Below are 25,034 nucleotides of genomic sequence, written 5' to 3'. Positions count from 1 at the left end.
CCCTCTGGGGTGATTCCAGCAGCCTGTGCCCTGTCCACCTGGGCAGGCAGCACTTGCTTGGACCCCAGTGGGAGAAGTCTCTGGGCCTGTTAGGTCCCTAGGTAGTGACATAGAGACATTTGGGGGGGAGGTTCCCCTAGTGAAGCCTGGCAAGGAGAGGTCTTGATGATTGTGGGTGGAAAGGAAGGAAGATAATGTGTCTTGGGCATTGATTTTGCGGGTTGTCCCAAGTATCCCGCACATTTCGTTGGATGAGGACACCGAGGCGCGGTGCCCCAAGTGAAGTGACTTGCTCAGGGTCATAGAGGAAGACATGGGCACTTGGAATTTGAACCAAGGTCCCAGAGAAGCAAGGACTGTTGGGATTGGGCAGGCCGACTCCTGCACTTCCCTCCCTCCTTCCCGGCTTGGGTCCCCCACTTGTCTTGACAGCCGCCGGGCCTGTCACGGGGCTCCGTACAGCCCTCTCCACCCTCCCGGCTGCCAGCGTTCCGCCCCGTCCCCTCCCAACCCCCGAGGGAGGAGGGGAGAGCGGGAGCGAGGAGGGGGGTCGGAGAGGCCCGGCGTTATAAAGGCGGCTGGACCAGCACAGCCCGCCAGACCCCGCCGCCCGGATCCCCCGCGCAGCCCGCCGCCCCACGTGACCGCACCGACCCCCAGTTCCGCCGCAGTGAGTTGGAGGGCGCCCCCATCCACCCTCAGGCCCTCGCTGAGCCGCGTGGTCTACTGAACCCGGGGTGGGGGAGAGATCCCATGAAGGAGGGCGCTGATTTTGGTGGGGGGTGGATACCAGGTCGAATCCCGATGGCAGGGATTTAGGACCCGGCAGCCCGAGGTCTGGCCGGCAGCTCCCTCTACTCCCCCGGCGCGGGGCCTGGGAGACCGCAAGCCACCCCCCAGGAATGCGCGTGCAGCCGTTTCCATGGTAACAGGCAAGCCGCGCCTGTCCTCTGCTAAAGGAAACGGGAGGTGGTGGAGGCGGGGGGCGCTGGTCCCCGAGGGGTCAAAACTCTTCACGCAGCGGGTGCACGGGGGGACCGAGAATGTCCCCTCCCCTTCCCCCGTGCCCCAAATCCTCTGGGAGCTAGAGGGCGAGTCGCGTCGCCTCTCTGAGTCTCAGTTTCCGCATCTGCCAAATGGAGGCAATATAATTGGTTCCAAGTTCTCCGAAGAGCTGTTTCGAGGGTAACGATCCGGCCTGTCCCTCTTCTGGTTGGACAACCGGGGAGTGGGTTTTAGCGGCCCTGATGACTCCAGCGACCCCACCCCACCCCAGGCCCTCTCGCCATGGCCCTCTTTGGGGCCCTCCTCCTAGCGCTTCTGGCAGGCGCTCATGCGGAACTCCCCGGCTGCAAGACCCGCGTCACCTCCCAGGCGCTGGAGCTGGGTAAGGCGCGGGGCCGGGTGAGGGCCGATGAGGGAGGGGTCGCTCCAGCTGTGGGTGCAGGACCTAAGGGTCTCGCTGCTACCTCAGTGAAGCAGGAGGGCTTGCGCTTTCTGGAACAAGAGCTGGAGACCATCACCATTCCGGACCTGCGGGGCAGGGAGGGCCACTTCTACTACAACATCTCGGAGTAAGTAGGGGATCCGGGGGGCGGGGTCTCGGGCCGGGGAAACTGAGTAGGGGTAGGGGCGTGGCCACACCGAGGAGGCGGCTCTCAAGAAACAGGATGGGGCGGAGAAGATAAAGGCCAAGCCAGCCAACATAGGCGGGGCCAAGAACGGCAAAGCAGAGGCCTTGGGGGCTAAGGCGTGGCCAAAGAGCTCCGGAGCCGGGGAGTCACGAAACTTGCCGATGGGTGAGAGTGGGGTATAGCGCCCGGGGTGGAGCTACTGGGAGAGGTCCCGTGGGGACAGGAGAAATGGGGTATGTAGCTCAGCTGATGGACACAAAATCAAAGGATTCGGCTAAAAGACCAGGTCCAGGTCAAGCAGCCACAGGGTGTGGGAGGGAAGGGAGTGCAAGCAATAAGGCATCTAAAGAAGGGGTGAGGGCGCCTGGGGGGCTCAGTTGGTTAAGCGACTGCCTTCGGCTCAGGTCATGATCCTGGAGTCCTGGGATCGAGTCCCGCATCGGGCTCCCTGCTCGGCAGGGAGTCTGCTTCTCCCTCTGACCCTCTTCCCTCTCGTGCTCTCTGTCTCTCATTCTCTCTCTCGCAAATAAATAAATAAAATCTTTAAAAAAAAATAAAAAAAGAAGGGGTGAAGCTCATCTCTGAGCTGTCCAAGTCCAGGCTGGGCACTTGAGGGAAAGTGGAAGAATTCATTCCACCCAGCTCAGCTTCCCCAGGTCTGGACTGGAAGAGGAGGGAATTAGTTTCCTGTGGCTGGGTGGACTCCCTCTTCGTGGCCCTGAAGCTGACCCGGAGGCTTCCTGCAGGGTGAAGGTCACAGAGCTGCAGCTGACGTCCTCTGAGCTCCATTTCCAGCCGGAGCAGGAGCTGGTGCTACAAATCAGCAATGCGTCCTTGGGGCTGCGCTTCCGGAGGCAGCTTCTCTACTGGTTCTTGTGAGGACCTGGCACCCTCAGGGGAGTGGAGGGTGAATCAGGAGGGCTGGGATGCCGTGGGGCTGTGGGCAGTCCTTTAGCCTTCCTAGGTCTCAATTTCTTCGTCTGTACAGTAGGGACAAGCATACCCACTTCATAAGGGTTGATAGGGTTTGGTAGAAGTGAAGTCTTATTAAGAGGTATTACGATTTATGGGGTGGGTGGCGAAGACGTGGTTAAGCTCCAAGTCGGACATTGACTGCCCCACACCCCCTTGCAGCTATGATGGAGGCTATATCAATGCCTCTGCCGAGGGTGTGTCCATCCGCACTGCTCTGCAGCTCTCCCGGGATGCCACTGGCCGTATCAAAGTGTCCAACGTCTCCTGCCAGGCCTCAGTCTCCAGAATGCACGCGGCCTTCGGGGGAACCTTCAAGTAAGCCCCCTTTGAGCCTCACTGCCATTTGCCTGGTGCAATGCAAAGTGCACACGCTTGGGAGCCGGGCCAACTGGGTCCAACGCTCAGCACACTCATTTCCCTGCTCTGTGACCTTGGGCAAGTCACTGAAGCTCTGTGCCTCAATTTCCTCCTTGGTAAGATGAGGATGACAATAGCAACTATATTATAAGATGTTGCAAAGACTAGTTGTTAATATATGTAAAAATAGGGGCACCTGGGTGGCTCAGTCGGTTAAGCAACTGCCTTCGGCTCAGGTCATGATCCTGGAGTCCCGGGATCGAGTCCCGCATCGGGCTCCCTGCTCAGCGGGGAGTCTGCTTCTCCCTCTGACCCTCCCCCCTCTCATGGTCTCTCTCTCTGTCTCATTCTCTCTCTCAAGTAAATAAATAAAAAAAAATCTTGAAAAAAGAAAAAAGAAAAAAAATATATGTAAAAATATTTAGAACAGTACCTGGCATATTAGTGGCTAGCTTCCTGGATAAGAGTAATTGTGAGGATCAGGATGCACAGCTGGGCATGAACTGAGTTCTCAATAACTGGCAGCTCTTACTACTACTACTAAAAACAATAGCATCATTTCAGGTTTTGGGCTAAGAAGGGAACTTTGTGATAGCTCTCAAAGAGAGTGGGAGAGAAAAGATGGTGGATTTATCATCTGGTGTTGGTATACTGTCAAGTTTTTATTTACTGAACAAATAAAGTTATATGTCACTCCCTGAGGATTCATGAAGGAACTCAGAGCCTCGCTGAAGGGACAAAACATTTGTCATCGGGGCTTTGAGAGAGGAACTGAGTACTCCAGGGGTTCAGAAGAGGGCAATCTGGGAAGGCTGCCTGGAAGAGGAAGCATCTGAACTCTTACAGAGGGAAATACAGGACAGGAACTCCGAGGGTGGAAGGGAGGGCGTGAGTAAGCATCTGGAGGTGGGGATGCGTACAGCAGGTTTGAAGAACTGGGGGCAAATTCATTAGGCTGGTGGGGGGTGGGGGTTAGGGAGAGGTCTTGAGAATCAGGCTAGCGAGGGGATTCGGAAAACCTCCATTAAAGAGCTGGTAATACAGGTCAAAGTTGAGCCACCTCCCCCCTGTCTCTCTGGCCACTGATTTCTCCTGGATCTGGAGTCCCCACTCCAGAGGGGTGGGGCAGAGTCTGGGCTCACGTGGTCTCTCCCCTCCTTGCAGGAAGATTTATGAGTTCCTCTCCACATTCATCACCTCGGGGATGCGCTTCCTCCTCAACCAGCAGGTACAGCAGCAGTGTGTGTGTGGGGGGTCCCCTCTCTTTGGAAGGCCCTGACTCTAGACCCCACCTCGCAGATCTGCCCCGTGCTTTACCACGCAGGGATGGTGCTCCTCAATTCCCTCCTGGACACCGTGCCTGGTGAGTTGGCTGGGAGGGGAGCTCCGGGCCATGCCTGGGACTGGAATGGGGCTGAGGAGGCTGGGTATACTTCAGGGTGGGCCCCTGCCATGCCCTGGCTTCAAATATGGCCCCTGCTACTGACTGGCCATGTGACCCTAGGTAAGTACTCCTCTCTGGGCCTTGGTATCTTCGCTTGGCTGGCCATGCCTCCTCGTGGGGGTTGTTGTGAGGATTAACTCAGTGATGCCTGTCAAGGTCCTCGATAGGGGGCTTGCTGATCACTGGGACCCTGTTTGTTTTCATCCTCTGCACTTCAAAGGTGCTCAACTAACATGAATTCCCTTTTCCTGAACTGTGACCTCTGTCTGCTGGGGGGTAGAGATCATCAGGCCCCACAACAGAGCATGGGGAGGGAGGGAGGGGCCAGAGAGAACAACGAAGGAAGGGACTCCCTTGGCATCTTGTTTAGTGATCTGATGAAACCCTTGTATTGCGGTGACGATGGTGGCAGAGGGAGTCGGCATCAATACTGCTGAGCACTAAGTGCCTCCCACATAAAACTAATTTGATCCCTACAACAACCCTCTGAGGGAAGATTTATAATCACCGCTTTGTGGGTGAGAAACAGGCCCAGAAGGGTGAGCACCTCACCCAGCATCACACAGCTGGAGTGACTGAGCTCCTTCCCGCAGTTCGCAGCTCTGTGGATGAGCTGGTTGGCATCGACTACTCCCTCCTGAAGGATCCTGTAGCGTCCGACAGCAATCTGGACATGGTCTTCCGGGTGAGCTGCCTGGCTGGTAGGGCGTCTCTGACCTCACCAGACCTCCCCCTTGTCCCGTGTTGCTCGTTTTGTCCTCTGAAGGCACAGCTCCGATGCGGCCACTCCACTGCTGAGTGTGCCTGCTTGCAGAATTCGGTTCAACTCCCGGGTCTGGCTTCTGAGCCTGGTCAACCTTGTCTGGCCCCACCTTTCTAACCTCACCCTGTTTCTCGGCACTCATTCTTGCCCAAATATGCCCTCGCTTCCTACCTCAGGGCCTTTGCTCATGCACTGCCCTTCCCCATCTCCCCCGGAGCAGCGGGATATACAGCTCTATGCGCATAACCGATGTCAGTGTAAACTGCAGCTGTTATAGTTCCTGCTCTGTATCTTTCAAGGCCCACCATGCCTCCTCCTCCCCAGCCCTTTCCTGGGCGTCCCTTCTCTGGTCTGATGGAAGTGCTCCTTTGCAGAACTCCAGCTGCCCTGCTGTGAATGCCTTTTTAAAGAGTTGTGCTAACGAGGGCACCTGGCTGGGTGTCGGTGGAGCATGCGACTCTGAATCTTGGGGTCATGAGTTCAAGCCCCATGTTGGGTGGAGAGATTACTTAAATAAATACAACTTAAAAGAAGTTGTGCTAATGGGTCCCCTCAAGATAGCAGCTGGGTCTGACCCCCACCATCCCTCATGGTGCCTGACACCGGGCGTGGGAACATCTGGGTGCTGGGCCACAAGCTGACCCTGATTCCCCAACTGCAGGGGGCCTTCTTTCCCCTGGCTGAGGGGAACTGGAGCCTGCCCAACCGGGCAGTAGAGCCCCAACTGCAGGACGAGGAGCGGATGGTGTACGTGGCCTTCTCGGAGTTCTTCTTTGACTCTGCCATGGAGAGCTACTTCCGGGCGGGGGCCCTGCAGCTGTCACTGGTGGGGGACAAGGTATGCTGGGGCCTGTCTGTGGGATGGGCAAGAGGGGCCCTGTCCGGAACTCCTGATGACCCTGCCTCATCCCCCCTTCCCCTCTCCAGGTGCCCCACGATCTGGACATGCTGCTGAGGGCCACCTACTTTGGGAGCATCGTCCTGCTGGTGAGTGTTGGCGGGAGGTAGGGACGTGGCCAGGGTGGGTGGCCCTACCGCCTGCACACCGGCGAGGGGACGCGTGAGGTGTGCAGGCAGAGGCCTCCACGGCCACCATGGAGTGAACAGAAGGCCTGACCTCCTGCCTGTGGCTAAGTCCTCCTATTTGTCAAGGTCGATTCCAAGTCTGTGACGGGCCCTTGCTACTTCCTGTTTTTTTTTTTTTTTAAAGATTTTATTTATTTGAGAGAGAGAATGAGAGAGACAGAAAGAGAGAGAGCATGAGAGGGGGGAGGGTCAGAGGGAGAAGCAGACTCCCCGCTGAGCAGGGAGCCCAATGTGGGACTCGATCCCGGGACTCCAGGATCATGACCTGAGCTGAAGGCAGTCACTTAACCAACTGAGCCACCCAGGCGCCCTACTTCCTGCTCTTCTTCATGAAGCTAGGAGGACAGCAGGCTGAGAACCCAAGCTCTCTAAGTGTAGGGACTTTAACAATGACAGATGTATTCTTTTTTTTAAGTTAAAGTTTATTTTTTTAATAATCTCTACGCCCATCGTGGGGCTCGAACTCGACCCTCAAGATTAAGAGTCGCACGCTCTACCGACTGAGCCAGCCAGGCGACCCTGATGTATTCTTTTTGCTTGTTTCATGGGGAGAGGGATGAAAGGTCAAAATTTAAGAAGTATCTCAGTGATCATTAGAGAACTTGCCCTTAATCTCCTCTACACTATACAACCCGCCAGAGCTGTCGTGAGGATTAGCTGAGTCAATTCATGTAAAGAAATTAGAGCAGCCCCTGGCGCAGGTAAGTGCTCAGGAAACACTAGCTGCTCTCCCCACTGCTGTCATCCCCATCGTCACCATCAACCTGATGGCCAAGCACTGGTGGGGGCATGGACTCTCTGGCCAAAGTGCCCGGCTCTGAATCCCAGGTTCTGCACCTGGATGACCACAGAACCTTGGACAAGTTACTTAACTTCTCTGTGCCTCGGTGTCCCCATCTCAAAGATGAGTACGGTAATTCCTGCCTCACATGGTTATGATGAGGTTTAAATGAGCTAACACAGGCAAAGTATTGGTCAGCGCCTCCAGGAGAAAGAGCAGAGCAGTTCAGAGAAGGGCAATACGGCGGGGGGTGGGGGGGGGAGAGAGATGTGATGCAAACACTGTCCCGAGGAGTCTGGTTGGAGATGGATCCCCCACCGCCGGGAACTCAGGACAGCAGGAAAAGGAGACATTCCATCCCTCGTGTCAGCAAAGACACAGAGGCTGGACACAGTCCTGAAGGGTCTGGGAAGCCACACCAGTCCTCGTATTTGTGTGTTTGGGCTCCCAGCAGGCAGAGCCCGAGCCACCCCATCTCCCCTCCCGGGGCTCATCAGGGAACAGATCTGGGACTTCCCCCGCCCTCCCTACTCTGTCCCCAGAGCCCAGCAGTGATCGACTCCCCACTGAAGCTGGAGCTGCGCGTCCTGGCTCCACCTCGCTGCACCATCAAGCCCTCGGGTACCACGGTCTCTGTCACTGCCAGTGTCACCATCGCCCTGGTCCCCCCAGACCAGCCCGAGGTCCAGCTGTCCAGCATGACCATGGTGCGGGCACCAGAGTGGGGGCTACGGAGGGTCAGGGACAGTGTGCTGCGGACCCTGTGGGCCAGTAACCCTTCCCCAACCCCCTTGCCTGCAGGACGCCCGTCTCAGCGCCAAGATGGCACTCCGGGGGAAGGCGCTGCGCACCCAGCTGGACCTGCGCCGGTAAGCAGCTGGCCAAGATCTCGGGCGAGCGCTTAACCTCGCTGAGGCTCCGTGCCTTTGGGATAATCGCACCCGCCCAAGAACTGGGGAGCAAAAATCCACTCAGACCTATAGCCACTGGGGGAGCTAGGGAAAAATAGCATCTACTATGCTAGCCACAGGTAGCTAGTGGCTCTTACATGGCAAATGCAAACATGCGACATTTTGCAAAAGTTCTACTGGACAGCACTGTCCCAGGGGTTAAATGAGATACCGCAGGGTCATGGTTAAGAGCCTAGATTCTAGAGGCAGTTTCTGCCCTTTACCACCTGTGAGACCGCAGGCAAATTACTTCCTCTCTCTAGGCTTGATCTGCTTCCTCTAAAAAGTGCAAATCAATTTCATAGTGCCGCCTCCTTAGGGTTATCAGGATGAAGTCAAGTTGGCATTTTAAAATATCTTAACATTTAACTTTTGTAACATGCTTATTATCTGGGAGGGAGCGAGCTCTGTAAGGTTGGTTAAATAAACACAAACCATACGTGCAAAGCTACCAGCACAAGGCTGGTATACAGGAAGTGGTCGACAAAGTAAAAGTAGCAAACTTGGACGAAAGGAACCCCAAGAGGGAGAAAGGACTCCCCCAGGGATGCACACCTGGCGAGTGGCAGAACCCCCGGACAGATGTGGAGGTGGGGGCATCTGCGGCTGAGACTCGGGGGCTTCTGGTGGCCCGAGGAGGGGGAGCGTTCGGGCCTTGTGCCCACTGGACACTTCTTTCTCTCCTGTAGGTTCCGAATCTACTCGAACCAGTCCGCCCTGGAGTCACTGGCCGTGAGTTGGGGGGTGGCGGGGGTGCCGAGGCCGGGTCGGGGCTGGGCAGCGAAGGCCAGGCCGCTTCCTGCTGGCTGCCCTAATGTCCTGCCTCCTCCCTCCCAGCTGATCCCGCTGCAGGCCCCTCTGAAGACCATGCTGCAGATTGGGGTGATGCCCATGCTCAATGGTAGGGCTGGGGGTCGGGAGGCAGGAGAGAGAAAGGCGAGGGGAGCTGGGTGGGCCCAAGCTGAGCCACCTGCTCCCACCCACAGAGCGGATGTGGCGGGGGGTGCAGATCCCGCTGCCCGAGGGTATCAACTTTGTGCGCGAGGTGGTGACGAACCATGCGGTGAGTAGGGGGCGGTGAGGGAGGAGGGCAGAGGCTCCCTGCCCCTGCTTCACCACCGACCTAACTCTGCTACCCGACCCCAGCCCCTCCCTTATCAACGGCCCCTCCCATTTTAATCTTCCATCATCAGACTTCTCCAGCCCTCTGCACAGCTGGGCTGTCACCTTGTAAACCTCTTCCCGGATTCCACCCCCAATATCTACTCCTCTTGAACGTCTGAGCTAAGAGGTCACCTCCTCTAGGAAGTCCTCCTTGACCTCCACAGACTGTGCTCCTGCAGCCTCTCTTTTCCACCCTTCACAGGGAGCTAGAACTTCTTTGCTGTTCCTCCTGTCCCACTAAATTGAAAACCCCTCGAGGCTAAGGACTGTGGCTCTATCTTGAAATTTTTGGCCTGTGATGGAATGAACAGACTCCCCTCTCTGCCCCCACCGCACAGGGCTTCCTCACTATTGGGGCCGACCTCCACTTTGCCAAAGGGCTACGAGAGGTGATTGAGAAGAACCGGCCTGCCGACACCAGGGACTCCTGGGCGCCCAGTGCCCCACCGCCCTCCACGACAGCTGCCTGAGCCCTCAAGCCCACCCTGGCAGGGGCATTCAGGACTCTGACACCCCTCGTCCCCTCCCCCAGCCCCCGCCCCCCCTCCCCAGCCCATAGTGCCACAGAGAAGACAGGGCTTGAAGCTGTACCCAATTTAATTCCATCATCAGTCAATCCATCAATTACAGTCCGTCCACCCTCCCCGTGGGCTGTCCTGAGCTCTGCTGTGTTCTAGTGCATGAAGGGAGGGGGCCAGGCCCCACCCAAGTCAGGAATAAAGTGCTAACTCCCCCAGGCTGTCTATGTGAGGCACTGGGGCCTGGTCTGGGAGGCAGAGGGCTGTGGAGGGGGCAAAGGGGAAGCTGTTCTGGAGGCAGGGATCCGCCCCACAGGGGCATTTTGCATAAAGGGGGACCTCCCTTCTAGCAGGAGGGGCAGGAAAGAGGGGCTGGATCAGGCAGAAGGGGGACTGTCTCCATCAGTATGGCTGCTTATTCAGGAAGCGGGAGAACATGGTGAGGGCAGCCTGGGGCTTGTCGGTGGGGACCATGTGCCCAGCGCCCTAGGAGCAAAGCTCTGTGAGATGCCCTTCTTGTGTAACCCCTGCCCGTGGGTGTGTCCTCCAACCTACTGGATCCCTCCAACCGGTGACCTTCCTCTTCTCCCAGCCCTGCCCCAAGCACTGCATTTTTCCCGCCCCCGCCCGAAAACCTGCTCTTACGGGGCCAAGATGGGATCCCGGTAACCCAGTGTAAAGGGAGCTGGAAGGAGGGCAGGTAGGTGTTGCCCCATCCCCTCCAGCCAAGCCAGCCCCTGCCAGGCCCAGGCCCTACCTTGATGGTGAGAAAGGCAATGTGGGAGAACTCCTTCACGAAGCCAGCAATCTGCTCCCCGCTGTCCCCATAGTCCACTAACCAGGGCCGGCGCTGGACCTCCATCTGCCCCACCAGGAAAAGACTTAGCAGCCTGCTGCCGCGCCATCATCGCTGCTCATGGCTGCCAGGAGACCTCAGGGGCCCGGAACTCCCCCAGGTTTGCCCTGTCTGCCCACAGCCTAGCTGCCGGGCACAGCTGCCCCATCCCTCCCCAGAGCCAGGATCCTTGCGCCGTACCTTCTGGTTGAGGGAATCCACAAACCACTCATCCCCCATGAAATTGCAGGCCATATCCACATCTCCGTTGTAGAGCAGGATTCGGTATTTCTGCAGCAGGGCAGGGGAGGGAATGGGGGGTCTGGAATGAGCCCAGGTCCCAGCCCTTCCCTGGTTCAAGCCCTACCCCTGCCGGGAATTCAAGGGGCCCAGTGAAATAGCACAAAGCAGGAAACGCTGCGTTTTCTGACTGTTCTCTACATGTTCAGTGCTCTACGAAATGCTTCACCTATGCAGGCAAATACTATTATTAACCCCATCTGACAGGTGGGGAAAGCAAGTCTCAAGATATGAGAAACCTGCCCAGGGTCACACAGCTAGTAAAGAAACTTGCACACAGGCGATCTGGCCCTAGAGCTCACGCTCTAACCACTGTGCTGTACAGAACCTGGTCCTGACCGGCTGTCAGGGTCTCCTAGATGATCTTGGACAAGACCCTCTCCCACCCTGGACCTCCATTTGCTTGTCTATCGCACGTTCTCCTAGCTCTTCTCAACCTAACGTCTCCTTGGCTGACGCAGACCCCCTAGCCTCCTACGAAGAGAACAGCATGGGATGGGGACAAAGCCATGTTCAAATCATGACCCTGCCAGTCACTGGGCTTTGTTTCTTGGAGTTTCAGCTTCCTGTGTCCGGAGTGGCACTTAAAGGGGGCCCCACCTTATCATGCTGCTCCAGGGTCCCGAGGCTGCTGGTGGACCCAGCGGTGCTGCCCCCACTCACCTGCGCGGTGAGCAGCTTCAGGTACTGGGACTGCATGCTTTGGTAGAGACGGCGGTACTGTATGTTCACCAGGAAGCTGCAGGAGGACGTGGGCAGGCCCCAGGAAGACGAGGTAAAGACAGACAAAAAGTCACAGGATCTCCTCTCCTAGCCCCTCCTGGCTCTAAGCTCCAGCCCAGGAGGCAGAGCTGGGATTCAGTCCCCTCCTCGTGTCACTTCTCTAGGACTTACTTGGATGAGGGACTGGAATTCAGCGGTCCTCAACTCGCCCCCATTTAGAAACGTATATAGGAACGTTTAGTCACGGGTCCACAGCCGGCATTTCGTGCCGAGGGGCCCACAGGTGTGAGAACCACAGCAGGGAACAACAGGAGGGCAGGGGCACCGGCCAGTGAGAGGACCTGAGTGGCCCCACGGGGCCAGGCGTCACCCTGTTACTCACACGGGTCATAGGAGGTCCGTGCAACTGGGGACTGCAGTGGAGTGGGGGAGTGGGGGAGACGGTCTGGTATACTAAATACCAGGGACGCAAACCGCCATTTTACCAACCGATGTGGCCGTTTAAGAATGAATTGGCAAAACAGCAATCGATTGAAGGGTCAAACATCCTGCACAACTCACCGCGGCACCCTGAGTGCCACCCCAGAGAGACCCTGGCCAAGGGATCCCTGGGAACCTGATACCCATGAGCCCTGAGCCTGCCACCCCCAGAGCCTCACTTGCACATGTCCCAGCGGGGCAGCTGCTCGGGGATGTGGAGGGCCTTCCGCACGTAAGGGTTGTTGAGGTACGTGGAGGCGGCCGTGGTGTTGGTGCAGGGCGGGTCCATGCGCAACCTATTCCCGGAACGCAGCAGCGCCTGGCGGCACCGCCTGAAGGTCAGGGTCTTCGCCTCCCTGCCCCACCCCCACCAGAAGCCGGGCGCTTGCACACCTGATGCCATATCCGCTTCAGCGGCAGGCGAGTGAAGATGTTGCCCAAGTCATGGAGCACGACAGTGTCCTTCTCGTACCTGCAAGTGTAGTGGGGGATGGGTGCCTCGGCCTTCAGGTGAGGCTGGACCCAGGGCCCACCACCCCCCCCAGGACACACCGCAGGGCTTACCTTAAATGGCCAGGCACACCCCCAGCACAGGGGGCATAGAGGTTGTAAATGTTGAGGCCGGAGTTACCGACGATGCGGGACACTTCCTGCAGCTGCAATGACACGCCGAGCCACCCCGTGTCACAGAACCCCGGCCTCCCCAGGATCCCACCAATGCATCCCAAGATCGCTCTCCTACTTCACCTCTTGTCATTACCCTTCCCCCGCTTTATTTTACAGGTAGGGAAACTGAAGCTCAGTGGAAGGAATCTGCCAGCCCAGGGTCCAAACCCTAGTGCCTCTACTCCCTAGCACTGTGACTTCAGGCGAGTGACTTTAACATCCTTGGCCTCAGTTTCCTCTAATGGAAAATGTGGACAATACAATCTCCCCTGAAGGAGAATCTTGAAGATTAAATAATCTGCACTGACCTACGTCAGCCCGGTGCCTGGCACACCGTAGGTGCTCGATAAGTGAGAGATCCTTTCCCTCCCAGGGGTTACAGGATTTGCCCAGGAGGTCACAGGAAGTGGGGATAGGAACACATCCCTCGACGTGTCCCAGAAAACACCAACTTGCTGAAGGAGGCAGGACAGCAAAGCCATAGGGGACACGGGGTTAGGGAGTCCCCAAGGAGGGGATGTGGTCCCGTTCTCAGGGCTGGGGGTGTCGGGGTGACAAGAGGTTGGGGGCAGAACCTCACATTGGTCACGCATTCTGGGTCAGTGTTGTCGTAGAAATTACACTTGTTTTGAGAGCAGCAGTGGGTCTGGAGAGAAGACCAGAGCCTGTAGGAGATGCATGAAAGTGTTCAGGCCCCAAGCGGGCCTCCCACCCTCTCCCTCCAACCTCCCACCACCACCTGCCCCCAGGGGACGAGGAAACAGATCACAGGGAATGGTATGTAGGTTCCAAACCTAGCTACTCTGGGGCCACCCTGCCAGCCCTCCTCAGTCCCTTCCAGCAACCTCAGCCCCCACCTCCTGTTCATAAACCATGGTAGGGCCCCGTGGGGTGTCACTCCTGTGCCTGGAGAGCAGACCTGAGATTTCATGACCTGCCCCACCCTGGAGATTGCCCAACCGCCCCCTCCCATACCTGTTTCCCAGAAGGCCGTGGTAGTAGGCAAAATAGACCAGGGAGTTGTCATTCTGCTCATAGGAGGAGAGTCCGTTGCCCACGGCCAGCCCCTGTGAAACACCCAGGGCATTCAGGTCACCTGGAGGGAGAGGAGGAGCCTCCCCTGACTACACCCAGACCTCCAGCAATCTGGAAGCTGAAATCCAAGGTGGTTTGTGGTGAGGCCACTCAAAGAACAGAGCTGGCTGGCTGACAGGTGAGCTTCCTGTCGTGGGAGGCACACGAGCAGAGGCAGGCCAGGCAGTGGCAAGCACGTTACAAAAGAGACCAGGTTGGACGGGGAAGATGGCCTGTTTGACCTCGCTCACCGAAAGGCCATGACCATAAGCTGCCTCACTTCCCTCCTGCCAGCGGCCCTGTACCTGAAGGTTCATGCTGGGATCCTGCATGACCAACACCGCCAGGGTGGGGATGTAGATGCCGGCATAGCTCTCTCCTGTTAGGAAAAGCTCATTGTCCTTGTACTCAGGGAAGAGGCGGAAGAAATCCTTCAGGGCCTCAAAATTGCTCTGGGCGACCTAGGGAAAGCAGGATGGAGGGAATCAAAGGGTTCTGCTATTTGAGCTGGAAAGAACCTCAGAGATAGGGCGCCTGGGTGGCTCAGTTGGTTAAGCGACTGCCTTCGGCTCAGGTCATGATCCCGGAGTCCTGGGATCGAGTCCCACATCGGGCTCCCTGCTCAGCGGGGAGTCTGCTTCTCCCTCTGACCCTCCCCCCTCTCATGTGCTCTCTCTCTCTCTCTCTCTCTCATTCTCGCTCTCTCAAATAAATAAGTAAAATCTTAAAAAAAAAAAAGAAAGAACCTCAGAGATAATGACACCCACCCATTCTGAGCAAGAGGAAGTGGCTTTGCCAAGACCACACACAGTATGTGACAGAGCCAAAAACAGGCTCCAAGGCCATGTTCTTCTCCCCCCGGTTGTGCCACCCTTAGAGAACCAGGGAGGCTGGGGCACAGGGCACGGGGCGGGCACTGGACTCACCTCGGTGTCGTTGGTTGCATAAGTCTTGTCATCAGAGTAGGAGAAGCCCACCCCAGCTGGGGACTCAAGGTACAACACGTTGGCAATCTACATGGCAGGAGGAAAGCAACTGAAGAAGGCTCCCCACCCCATCCAAGTGCCCAGACACCCCCACAGGACCCACAGCTCCAGCTATACCAGGTTCCAAGAATAGGGGTTGTACTCCAGGGTGGCACCATCTGGCTGCACCTGAGGAGGAGAGAGATGGCTAAGTGCCAAGCGCCAGCTGGGTGGAAGGAAAAGGGCCACCTTGCTGGGCACTCCCCCTTTGGGCAAAACCCCCAGTCAAGCCAATGGTACAGACGACGGAACCCAAGCTCAGGGAAAGGGAACACCCTTGGGAACACCCCGAAGTCCCATTCTCCCTCCTCCCCAGTCTTTTCCTTTAGGGACAGTGCCCTTCCTCTCCCCTTCCTGGCTGGGGGTAGGGGGGAGACAGTGGCTTCCCACTCACCAGGAAGGGGCCGTGCTCCGTGAGGAAGCCATCTAGGGAGCTGCAGCCGGGCCCTCCGTTGAGCCAAAGCACCAGAGGGCTGCTCTTGGGATCCTTCTGGGATTCCACAAACCTGGGAGGGGAGGCAGAGCAGGGTGGGTGCAGGCGGAGGGGCCCCTTCCAGTGCTCCCTGCTCCCAGGCTCCCCCGGGGGTCTTCAGACCCTCCCCCAGCTCGCGCGCCGTCCCGTCCCCTCCCCGCCCCGGAGGGAGGGCCGCAGACCAGTAGTGCAGGTGCTTGGAGCCGGAGCCACGGAGGTAGCCGGAGTACTGGCGGAAAGCTGGCTGCTTGGCCAACCCGGGCAGGCACTGGATCTCATCCAGGTCCGGCGCTGCCTGGCCCGGGGGCGCCCAGGGCAGCAGCAGCAGCAGCAGCAGCAGCAGCCAAGGCGGCGACAGCGCGGCCCCGACCATCTGCGGAAGCAAGCGGGGCACCCTGTTTCCGCGCTCCCTCGCTCCTCGGCGCTTCCGTGGGGCCGCCCCGCCGAGGAGCTGGCGGCTGCGCGGCTGCCAGAGGAGTCCCCGGCCGGGCCCCAGCGCCCCTCACCCCCGCCCCGCCGCCCGACCCTGGGCTGCGGGTCCCCTCCAGCCTCCCCGGGCACCCTCACCTCTGCTCCCCCGCGTCCTCGCTCTCCAGGAGGGGCCCGGCCGCGGGAGGTCATGTGGAGTCGGAGTCACGTGGGTGCCGGCGTCACGTGACCGCCGTCCTCCGGCGCCTCGCCGGGTCCCCTGGACCGGTGGCTCGCAGGCGGCGGCCTGCGCGGGGTCAGAGTCCGCGGTCCTCCCAGGTCGTCTCGCGCGCGCCAGCCATCAGATGATCTAGACGTGGGCGGCCAGGATGCCTCGGCCTCCCGGGGGCCCGGGTCCAGGCGGAATGGCTGAGCAAGCGGCGCTAGGACCCCAGGGCAGAGCCTCGAGGAAGGCAGTCGGGGGGATGGGAGGGTTACCTTACTTGGTGCCCCCGCGGTCACCCTCTGAGCACGCCTCCCAAAATAGCGCCCGGCGCCCGCTAGCCTGTCTCGTGGCCGGGAGATGGCTGCTGTCTCAGACCGCGTGGACTTGGGTGCGGCCTGGCGGTCCGCGCGCCGCGAGCCCCCTCCCACCCGCTTCCACCAGGTGCACGGTGCCAACATCCGCGTGGACCCCTCCGGGACGCGGGCCACACGCGTGGAGAGTTTCGCTCACGGCGTATGCTTCAGTCGCGAGCCGTTGGCCCCGGGCCAGGTATTCCTGGTCGAGATCGAGGAGAAAGAGCTGGGCTGGTGCGGGCACCTGCGCCTCGGCCTGACCGCGCTGGACCCCGCCACTCTGGCTGCCGTACCCGAGTTTTCGCTGCCCGACCTGGTCAGCCTCGGCCACACCTGGGTCTTCGCCATCACGCGCCATCACAACCGCGTGCCCCGGGAGGACCGCCCGGAGGCAGAGGCATTGGTCCCCGGCCGCCCCCCAGCCCTCCTGGTGGAACCGTATCTGTGCATTGAGCAGTTTCGCATTCCCCGCGACCGCCTGGTGGGTCGCAGCCGGCCCGGGCTCTACAGCCACCTCTTGGATCAGCTGTATGAGCTGAACGTGCTGCCTCCGACCGCGCGCCGCAGCCGCCTGGGCGTTCTTTTCTGCCCGCGCCCGGACGGCACGGCCGACATGCACATCGTCATCAACGGCGAGGACATGGGCCCCAGCGCTCGAGGGCTGCCAGCCGCTCAGCCCCTCTACGCAGTGGTGGACGTGTTTGCCTCCACCAAGAGCGTGCGCCTGGTCCAGCTCGAGTACGGCTGTAGGTATCCCACCCCCTGAGCAGCGACCCCTCCTGGCCCAGTGCGGGGACAGGAACTTGCTAGGATTCCCAAGCCAGCTAGCAAGGCTTTGGTCTGTCCAGCATTAGTTTAGAAGTTGGGGAATCTGACTTCAAATTCTGCCTCTGCTTGGGATCTTGGACAAGTCAGTCCCTGGCTCTGGGCCTCCGATTCGCCATCTCAGCTGTGATCCATTAGGTTGCTTGCTCTGCCAGTATCTTCTATATTAACCTAGGGCAGGGATTCTAAACTGTTATACCCGGGTTGCTTTGAAAATTGTGTGCTCTTTTATTAGACAAATGCTCCTAGATTTGGGCATACCAGTTTACAGACGTCATAGGCTCCAGATTGAGAACGTTTTATTCGTGAGATCTGGTCCTTTATAGGCCTAAGCCCTTTATTTATACCTCTGATCATTTTATGAATTCAGTGAACTAGAAACCACTCTTGTGTCAGACCTGTGCTGGAGGATGGGCGTGCACGGGTGAATCAGGCACTACCTGTACCCCCGGCAACTGCTAAGGGAGGGTTAAAATAGAAATAGGGCTGCTGCATTGTGGAGGTTTCGAAAGAGGTGCTTATGTCAACCACATGAACAGCCCTGTGTCACAGGCTGGACCTGGAGAGCAGAAGGGACTTGCCCAAGTTAATGACAAAGGGAGAACCAGGACCTAGATCTTCTGGGTCTCAGCCTCAAAACCCCCCTCCAGTTCAGTTTGCCTTTGACAGCCTTCTCTCCACAGTGCCATCCCTGCAGACTCTGTGCCGCCTAGTCATCCAGAAGAGCGTGGTGCACCGGTTGGCCATTGATGGGCTCCACCTGCCGAAAGGACTTAAGGATTTCTGCAAGTACGAGTAAAGGCCGGCAGCCGCCCTGAAACAGGGCCAGAGGAGCGTGTCCTGGCCCCGGAGCTGTGGCTGGTCTGAAGCTGGCCATACTGCTGCCAGCCAGGCCTGGAAATAAACACAGCCGATGCTGACACTGATCATTGGAGGGTCTCCTTGCCCTGGAAGCCTGTGAGCGGCACTCCTTCTAGAATCGCTGTGGGTTAGCAGGTCAGAGCAAGACAGGGCATTCTATTTTTATTTATTTATTTTTAAGATTTTATTTTTGAGAGACAGAGTGAGCAAAAGAGAGAGAGCACAGGAGCAGGAGCAGAAGGAGGGAGAAACAGCCTCCCCTGCAGAGCAGGGAGCCCGATGTGGGGCTCCATCCCAGGACCCTGGGATCATGACCTGAGGCAAAGGCAGACACTTAATGGACTGAGCCACCTGGGTGCCCCTAGACAGAGCATTATGGACATCACCTAGATCATTGGTTCCTAGCCTGGCTACTCATTAGCATTATGTGGGATAAACTAAAGAGCTGATGCCCCAAACCCCATCTCCAGAGAGTCCCATTCCATTTGTTGGAGGATTAGGCCTAGACATTGTTCTTTTGTAGAAGCTCAGCCAGGATTGAGGAGGATTCCCCTAGAATAGAGGTCTTGACTTTGGCATATATTGTAACCACTTGAGGAACTTTGAAAAATACTGCTAACTGGGTCTGACCCAGGGATTCTGATTTAATTGGTCTGGGACGAGGCTGGGCATCAGGATTTCTAAGCGCTCCCCAGAGAATTTAATGTGCATCCCAGCACGAGACCCAGTGCCCTGGACCAACGATTTCATTTTGCAGATGGGAAAACGAAGCCTAGAGGTGGCAATGTATTCCAAAGTCACACAGCAAAGGAGTGAGTGCAGAGAACTTCTCTCATACTGCAGAGCACAAAGCACTCACCTCTTTATTTGTATCTCTGATCCGTTGCTTCCATTACAGATAATCTCATTTAATCCTCACAACTTCTGGTGAGGGAGTGGGTAGTCATTACTTCCACCTTACAAAGGAGAGTATCAAGGAACAAAACTGTCCAAGTGACTTGCCCAAGGTAGAGGTAAGAACCTAGAATGTCCTGGTCCAGCACTCTCTTAACCCCATGCCATTGTCATATACAGGTTCTAGAATGAACAGGTCAGTGCTGTGAGGTGGGTTCCAGGTGTAAAGGGGAGGGACTATGAGGTGACATTCTAGAATGGTGGAGAGGGTAGGACTGGAGGCAGACAACTGTTCCCTCACAAACGGGGGCTTTGGGGCAGCCATGTCCTATTTCGTGTCTCCACAAACTCATCAAGGTCTTCTGCCTTCCAGCCAAGGTGAGAGAGAGGCTCCTGGAACTGGAGGGGGTACCACAACTTTCCCTGAGAACTCGTTTCCTGGCTCTGGGGAGGTGGAGGTTCTGCTGGACATTTTTGGGCTGGCCCTGGAGTCAACTCTCTGAAGAAAGCCATTCCAAAAGTCCTTGCTAGTAGCTACCTGCTAACTCACTCATTGACTCAACAAACACTTCTCCAGTACTTACTCGGCGTTGGGGACTGGGGCTGTGGATACGAGTAAAACACCTAGTTCCCAACCACTAGACAGCCCTGTTGGGCTGGTCTTAATTGCTCCTGTTTCCAGTGCTCTTGATCCTATGCCCTGCCCCTCAGGGCCTCCTGAAAGACACCAAGAATAACATTCCATCTCATTCCTGTCTCTACAGGTGGGGCTGTTTCTCCAGGCTCATCCCTTGGCCTCTATAGTCCTATAGAGCCAGTGGTGGTGGCCTCTAGCGGACTAGGCCCACTGGGCCAGAAAGCTGAGCAGGTGGCACCTGTTGCCCAGGCCTGGGGTCTGGCCCTGGCAGTGCCGGAAGCCAGGGGCTGCCCTGGGGGAGCTAGCTGGGAGACACTGCAGCGGAAGGAGTATGGCCGATACAACCACAAATTCCCCCACGCAAGACAGCCGGAGAGCTTGGGCTGGGAGGATGGATGCTCCAGAAGCAGAGCTCCCCACCTGGGTGGCCCTGGCAGGCCCGGACCCCTGCTGCTGTGTGGGCTATCACCAGGGGTTCTACCGACGTCCTCTGAGGCAGTGGGGAAGGAGGCCGGCTCCCAGCCTGACATCTGCATCCTCACCCTGGCCATGATGATCGCTGGCATCCCCACCGTGCCTGTCCCAGGCCTGCGGGAAGAGGACCTGATCCGGGCGGCTCAAGCTTTCATGATGGTGCATCCGGAGCCAGAGGGGGCCATGGAGGGGGCGCGGTGGGAGCAGGCACGTGCCCACACAGCCTCTGGGCAAGCGCCTCTAATGAGATCCAGGAGAGGCCAGCCTCCTGGCTCCTGCTTGTAGCTGGATGAAATAGCACCAGACACATAGGGTGGCTTCTCTGTATGGTTTTTGGGCAGATAGAATTGGGAGTGCCTGTGACATGGATGGGGATAAGGGGGTTCTTTGAGCCACTCTGGTCAATACAAGTCTTTCATCAGGGCCCAGACCCCAGGAAGTTTCTCCAGACACCACTAAGTTAGGAGATGGTGTAATGAAAATTACCTGAGGTAGGGGGCCCGGCTTGGAGTGGAGGCCTCTTTTGTATTGTTTTGGGATTCGATCAAGATGTCTGGTACAAAGTCCTAGGCAATGTGAATTTTCCCCTTGCCTTACATTTCCCAGCCAGCTGAGGGCAAGTGATGGGACCAAGAGCAAGGAAGGAAAATGAACAGTTATTTGAGCACCCACTGGTCATGGGCCCATTACATGCATTCTTTAATCTTAGCAGTGCTGTGAGGATCTCCATTTTTACAGATGAACAGATTGAGCCTTTTGAGGGGTGACTTGCCTGATGTCCCAGAGCTAGTAAAAGCTACAGTCAGGCCTCAAAAAGCAGGCAGAGAAAGAACCGGGATTTGCATGTAGTGTCAGACTCCAAAGTCTATTCTTTTCCCCGATATTTGCTCTGCTGCCTTCTAGAAGACAAGACAAGACGAGTGCTGGAATAGGCAACGTTGACTTTAATGACCTCCAGGTGGGGGCCAGGGGCAAAGGCTGGGATCCACCGCCTCTCCTCTGTGGGTCAGGTGAGTCATCTAATGACTGGGGAAGCTGTTACCAAAGCCCTGCCCTTGATCTCCACCCAGTGTCTTATCCTAGAGCAGGGCCACCTTTTTCTAAGGCCCTGGAGCTAAGAATGGTTTTTAAGCCTTTGAAGAGGCTGCCAAACAAAAGCAAACCAAGAACATACAACAGAAACTGTGGCCAGCAAAGTCTAAAATATTCACCACCGGGCCCTTTACAGAAAAGGTTTGCTGACTCCTGTCTTAGGAACTAGACACATTTTAGGTAACAGGCTGTGGTAGAATAGAAGGCCCTTGTCCTTTCCTGGAAGGCAAGCTTTCATGATGGTGCATCCGGAGCCAGAGGGGGCCACGGAGGGGGCGCGGTGGGCCCACGGAAGTGTAGTAGTGTGACTCTATGTTGTGTGTATAGGGGTGGATGTGAGTGTGTACATGTGCATGTGCATCTCTGGGCATGGAGGGTTAATCAGAGCTGGACCTGCTCATAAGGGCCGATCCAGCTGTCGGCCAGCTCCCGCAGGGTGTTGTACCTCCGTTCAAACTCCTCCTGGCTGCAGTGCTGCAAGAGCTGACCCACCTCCTCGGTGAGGAGAGCCACGGCCAAGTGCTTATCCAGCGTCTCACTCCACTTGCTGCCCAGGATGTTGTCTAGACCGGCGGCACAGCCTGCCGTCCACCGGGCCGGCAGCATGTCGGGCTGGAGCACCTGGTGGCGGGCACTGAGCATGGCCAGGACGTGGCGGCAGGGCAGGCGGAAGGCCTGGTGAAAGTAGCAGCTGCAGCTGGTAGGGGGCTGGGGCTGCACCCGATGGGTGTCCTCCAGGATCTGGATGTTCACCTTCTCTGAGCCGGAGCCGATGAGGTGCACAGATTTCTGGACCACAGCGAGCTCACCCAGACAGAGCTGGGCGGCCGGCCCCGTGCAGATGGCATTGAGGGAGCGCTGGATGCGGGCTTCTACCAGCTGCTCCACTTTGGGGCTTTCGGGGCTGACGTCTAAGGGGGCGCGACTGTTCTGGGGACTCAGGCCCAGGCTGAAGCTTGCCTCGTCTCCCGCGTTCTGCTGCATGTATCGGAGCAGAGAGGCCATGCCTTGTTCCACACATGGAGTGGTGCCGAAGAGCTGGCTGAGGACACGGGTGGTGACCTCCAGGCCCTGGAAGTAGCGGCTGCTCTCAGCTCGGCTTCTCCAGCGGTGGGCCAGCCAGATGCGGTCATTGAGCAGCCAGTGTGAGTGGAGCTCAGGCAGCTGGGTCGGAGGGATGCAGCTGCTCAGGAGTGTATAGAGCTTCCTCAGGTTGCCAGCTGTGGCCGAGCACATCGTGCTCTGAAGCGAAGTGAGGAGCACCCTCTCCACAGGCTGTTCAAGGGACAGCTGATAGAACTTGCCCTGGAGGAACTTACAGATGTGAAAGGCTGAGAGCAGGACCTCGGCTGCGGGGAACTCCATTGCGAGGGTGGGCAGCGGGAGGAAGTGGGGATCCACCAGGATGGTACAGACTCTCTCCCATGCTGGGTTAAACTTCTTGAACACCTGGAACATCTGGGCCAGGCCCTCAGCATCCTCCTTGGCAGGAATGGCGAAGTAGACTGCCCGGGCAAGATGACCCTCCAGCTGCACCCGAGGTCCATCTACCAGGAAGGTATATAGCACCTTGCCTACTGGGTTATAGGTCCGGTGGATAAATAAGATCTCAGGGAAATGGGCAAAGACACCTTGCATAAAGCAGCTTTGGTAGTTGACGGTATCTAACTGAGCAGTCTTGCTAACCTGATACAGCAGCATAGGTGCGTTTGGGTCCTCAATCAGGAGCTCATTCAGCATTGTCAGGGCCATGGGGGAGATGGGAGATGTCTAGATGCCAAGGTCAAAATACTTTCTCTGCCAGGAGAATCTCAGGATCTCAAGCTCCACCTAAGCTGAAGCTGGAATGTAGTTCCCTGATCTTGTTCCAAAGATGGGCCTATGGAGAGGAACAGAATTTTAAGGAGACAGCAGGGGCTTGGCTCCTCGATTATTCATCCAGACAATTGCTTACTATGTATCAGCACTGTTCTGGGGGAGACGCATAATAAACATGTCAACAGATATAGATATAACAGGCAAAGACCACAGAACTGGGTAACAGGTAGGGAGTAAGTTGGGGGAGGGAGAGATATTTAGCTAAGGTGGCCAGGGAAGCTCTCTCTGGGTCGGGAGAGGGGATGACATTGGAGCTGAGACCTAACTGATAAACTGGCCATGGAAAGATTCAGTTCCCAGAGATTTAACTGGGTGTGAAGGCTAGAGCTGCATATGGTCTCCCAGCCCCCACCTTAAATAGCATTTTAAATATTTGTCTAGCACTCTATATTTACAGATTACCACTTGGTATCCATTCTTCCATTTGATCCGAGTATATATAAGAGAACTATAATTCAAATTGTATGATTCTGGGCAAGTCAGTGACTCCCTCTGAGCCTCAAGCCCTTGAACCACGCACAGAGGCTATCAAATGTGCATGGCTGCTCCTCCCTCTCCATAAATCCCTCTATTAACTGCAGTACTCTGTTTAAAAGTTTCCTCTATTTGCCCCAAACCGGGTTACTGTCCCCATTTTACAGATGAGAAACTGAGGTTCAAAGAGGTTAAGTGATTTGCCCACCATTACTCCTTAAGTGGCTGGAAGCTCAGTCTTTGGCTCGGGATCCTGACTGCTTTCCACAGTACCTGAGGTCCAAACACCAGAGAGAGGACGCAGCCTCTGACCTCTCACCTCTAACCCGGGTGGGAGGATGTAGATGGCAGACGTTCCCATTCGGAGTCCGGCCGGAGCCAGAAGAGAAGTCAGCCTCCCACCCCTTTGGGAGCTGTGTCATGGCTGACCGCGGTCGTCAATCGCCTCACACCTCCACCCCTTCAGAAATCACTCACCCACGGCTTCGCTCCGTCGCCATTTCTCCCTATTTGACCCTGCCTCTGACTCTGACTGACCTCTAGGCTCACCAACCGCGGGACGGGCTTCGCCGTGACTCGGGCCAATGGCCGGAAGAGTTCGCGTTCGGTTTTGGGGGCCTGGGCCAATCGTAGCCCGGCGATTTGTGGGCGGGTGCTGTTCCTAGGGTTACGAGGGGCTCGGCTGGCGATGGCCAATGAAAGCCCGAGGACTCTAGCATCCAGGCGAGCCTGAGCCCTGAGGCTGGAACTCCGAAGCCCCGCGCCTGGGGAGAAGACTCTGGAAGGGCGTGTTACTATGGAAACTCCTCAGAGGCCGAAAATGAAAAGGAAAATAAATATCAGTGCTTTATGGATTTTTCTTTCTTTTCTGATCAAATTCCAAAGCCCCGGGTGTGTGTGTGTGTGTGTGTGTGTAGGGGCGGGTCGGGTAGGAAAGGATGCCTATGTGTTTGTACTGTGTCTTCAGCCTGTTGGGGAAACTGAGGCCCAGGTCTCAGATTCTGACTTCTCCATCAGGGGTCAGGGGCCCAGCCCTTAGAGTTGAGGAAATCCAGATGATCTTGTGAGAGCTGAACCTTGTGTTGCCCAGCCCCAGCCCCTCCAGTGTTTTACAGAAGAGATCCAGAATGGCGCTGTGACTTGTTTGAGGTCATGGCAGACTAGTGCAGGAGCCAAGACTGACTGCCACCTTTGACCTCGGTTCCCCTGAAGATGACATCTGGGCAAGCTGGGTAGCTCCCAGGTTTTAGGTGATTAAGATTACAAACTAGTGGGCGCCTGGGTGGCTCAGTCGTTAAGCAGCTGCCTTCGGCTCAGGTCATAATCCCAGAGTCCGGGGATCGAGACCCACATTGGGCTCCCTGCTCAGAGGGAGGCCTGCTTCTCTCTCTCCCACTCCCCCTGCTTGTGTTCCTGCTCTCACTGTCTCTGTCTCTGTCAAATAAATAAATAAAATATTAAAAAAAAAAAATTACAAACTAACAACAACAGAAGTCCATGCTGGGGCTTAGAACTGGAAGGAAAATGTTCTGTTTATATAAACCTAGAGGGTAAATTGGGATTAGAACAGGCCAACATTATCTTTACAGATGAGAAGCCAGGGGTCAAAGAAATTAGAAACTTGCCCACAGTCCCCCCAGCAAATACAGGCAGTGGAGTCTAGGG

At 56.9% G+C, this 25,034-nt stretch overlaps 5 protein-coding genes across 8 annotated transcripts; 3 read left to right on the top strand and 2 right to left on the bottom strand.

Moving 5' to 3' along the window:
- Positions 1-587: 587 nt before the first annotated feature.
- On the top strand, positions 588-9,891 carry PLTP (phospholipid transfer protein). Of its 3 annotated transcripts, none has more exons than XM_028121907.2 (16): positions 588-670; positions 1,277-1,387; positions 1,475-1,574; positions 2,381-2,509; positions 2,769-2,924; positions 4,131-4,194; positions 4,266-4,329; positions 5,004-5,095; positions 5,835-6,011; positions 6,101-6,160; positions 7,583-7,747; positions 7,842-7,909; positions 8,680-8,722; positions 8,828-8,891; positions 8,977-9,053; positions 9,493-9,891. In XM_028121907.2, exons 2-16 carry the CDS (start codon positions 1,288-1,290, stop codon positions 9,622-9,624), a joined length of 1,491 nt encoding a protein of 496 aa, XP_027977708.1. In that variant the 5' UTR covers positions 588-670; positions 1,277-1,287; the 3' UTR covers positions 9,625-9,891. The 3 variants fall into 3 exon arrangements, with proteins under 3 accessions (XP_027977708.1, XP_027977706.1, XP_027977707.1); XM_028121905.2 differs by lacking the exon at positions 588-670 and adding an exon at positions 818-1,185; XM_028121906.2 differs by lacking the exons at positions 588-670; positions 1,277-1,387; positions 1,475-1,574 and adding an exon at positions 1,814-1,867.
- On the bottom strand, positions 9,734-15,919 carry CTSA (cathepsin A). Its single transcript, XM_028121904.1, has 15 exons — positions 15,815-15,919; positions 15,430-15,620; positions 15,170-15,281; positions 14,854-14,904; positions 14,677-14,763; positions 14,056-14,211; positions 13,652-13,743; positions 13,257-13,341; positions 12,575-12,666; positions 12,404-12,482; positions 12,190-12,329; positions 11,471-11,546; positions 10,709-10,798; positions 10,430-10,534; positions 9,734-10,158 (listed from the first exon to the last, which is right to left on the bottom strand). Exons 1-15 carry the CDS (start codon positions 15,866-15,868, stop codon positions 10,075-10,077), a joined length of 1,494 nt encoding a protein of 497 aa, XP_027977705.1. The 5' UTR covers positions 15,869-15,919; the 3' UTR covers positions 9,734-10,074.
- Positions 15,920-16,031: 112 nt separating this feature from the next.
- NEURL2 (neuralized E3 ubiquitin protein ligase 2) lies at positions 16,032-19,046 on the top strand. Its single transcript, XM_028121908.2, has 2 exons — positions 16,032-16,980; positions 17,743-19,046. Exons 1-2 carry the CDS (start codon positions 16,239-16,241, stop codon positions 17,856-17,858), a joined length of 858 nt encoding a protein of 285 aa, XP_027977709.1. The 5' UTR covers positions 16,032-16,238; the 3' UTR covers positions 17,859-19,046.
- Positions 19,047-19,069: 23 nt separating this feature from the next.
- SPATA25 (spermatogenesis associated 25) lies at positions 19,070-24,208 on the top strand. Its single transcript, XM_028122048.2, has 2 exons — positions 19,070-19,192; positions 19,579-24,208. The coding sequence occupies exons 1-2, from the start codon at positions 19,072-19,074 to the stop codon at positions 20,208-20,210; spliced, it is 753 nt and encodes a 250-aa protein (XP_027977849.1). The 5' UTR covers positions 19,070-19,071; the 3' UTR covers positions 20,211-24,208.
- On the bottom strand, positions 20,853-24,001 carry ZSWIM1 (zinc finger SWIM-type containing 1). Of its 2 annotated transcripts, none has more exons than XM_028122046.2 (2): positions 23,847-24,001; positions 20,853-22,896 (listed from the first exon to the last, which is right to left on the bottom strand). In XM_028122046.2, exon 2 carries the CDS (start codon positions 22,767-22,769, stop codon positions 21,399-21,401), a length of 1,371 nt encoding a protein of 456 aa, XP_027977847.1. In that variant the 5' UTR covers positions 22,770-22,896; positions 23,847-24,001; the 3' UTR covers positions 20,853-21,398. The 2 variants fall into 2 exon arrangements, with proteins under 2 accessions (XP_027977847.1, XP_027977845.1); XM_028122044.2 differs by having other exon boundaries at positions 23,578-23,871.
- Positions 24,209-25,034: the final 826 nt, after the last annotated feature.

This window comes from Eumetopias jubatus, unplaced genomic scaffold, assembly GCF_037043125.1.
Source record: "Eumetopias jubatus isolate StellerSeaLion01/CBP00866 unplaced genomic scaffold, mEumJub1_p1.0 scaffold_9, whole genome shotgun sequence".
In the NCBI taxonomy this organism is placed as follows: domain Eukaryota; kingdom Metazoa; phylum Chordata; class Mammalia; order Carnivora; family Otariidae; genus Eumetopias; species Eumetopias jubatus.
The sequence above is the reverse complement of the archived record's forward strand: the minus strand, read 5'-3'. Positions and strand labels throughout refer to the sequence as shown.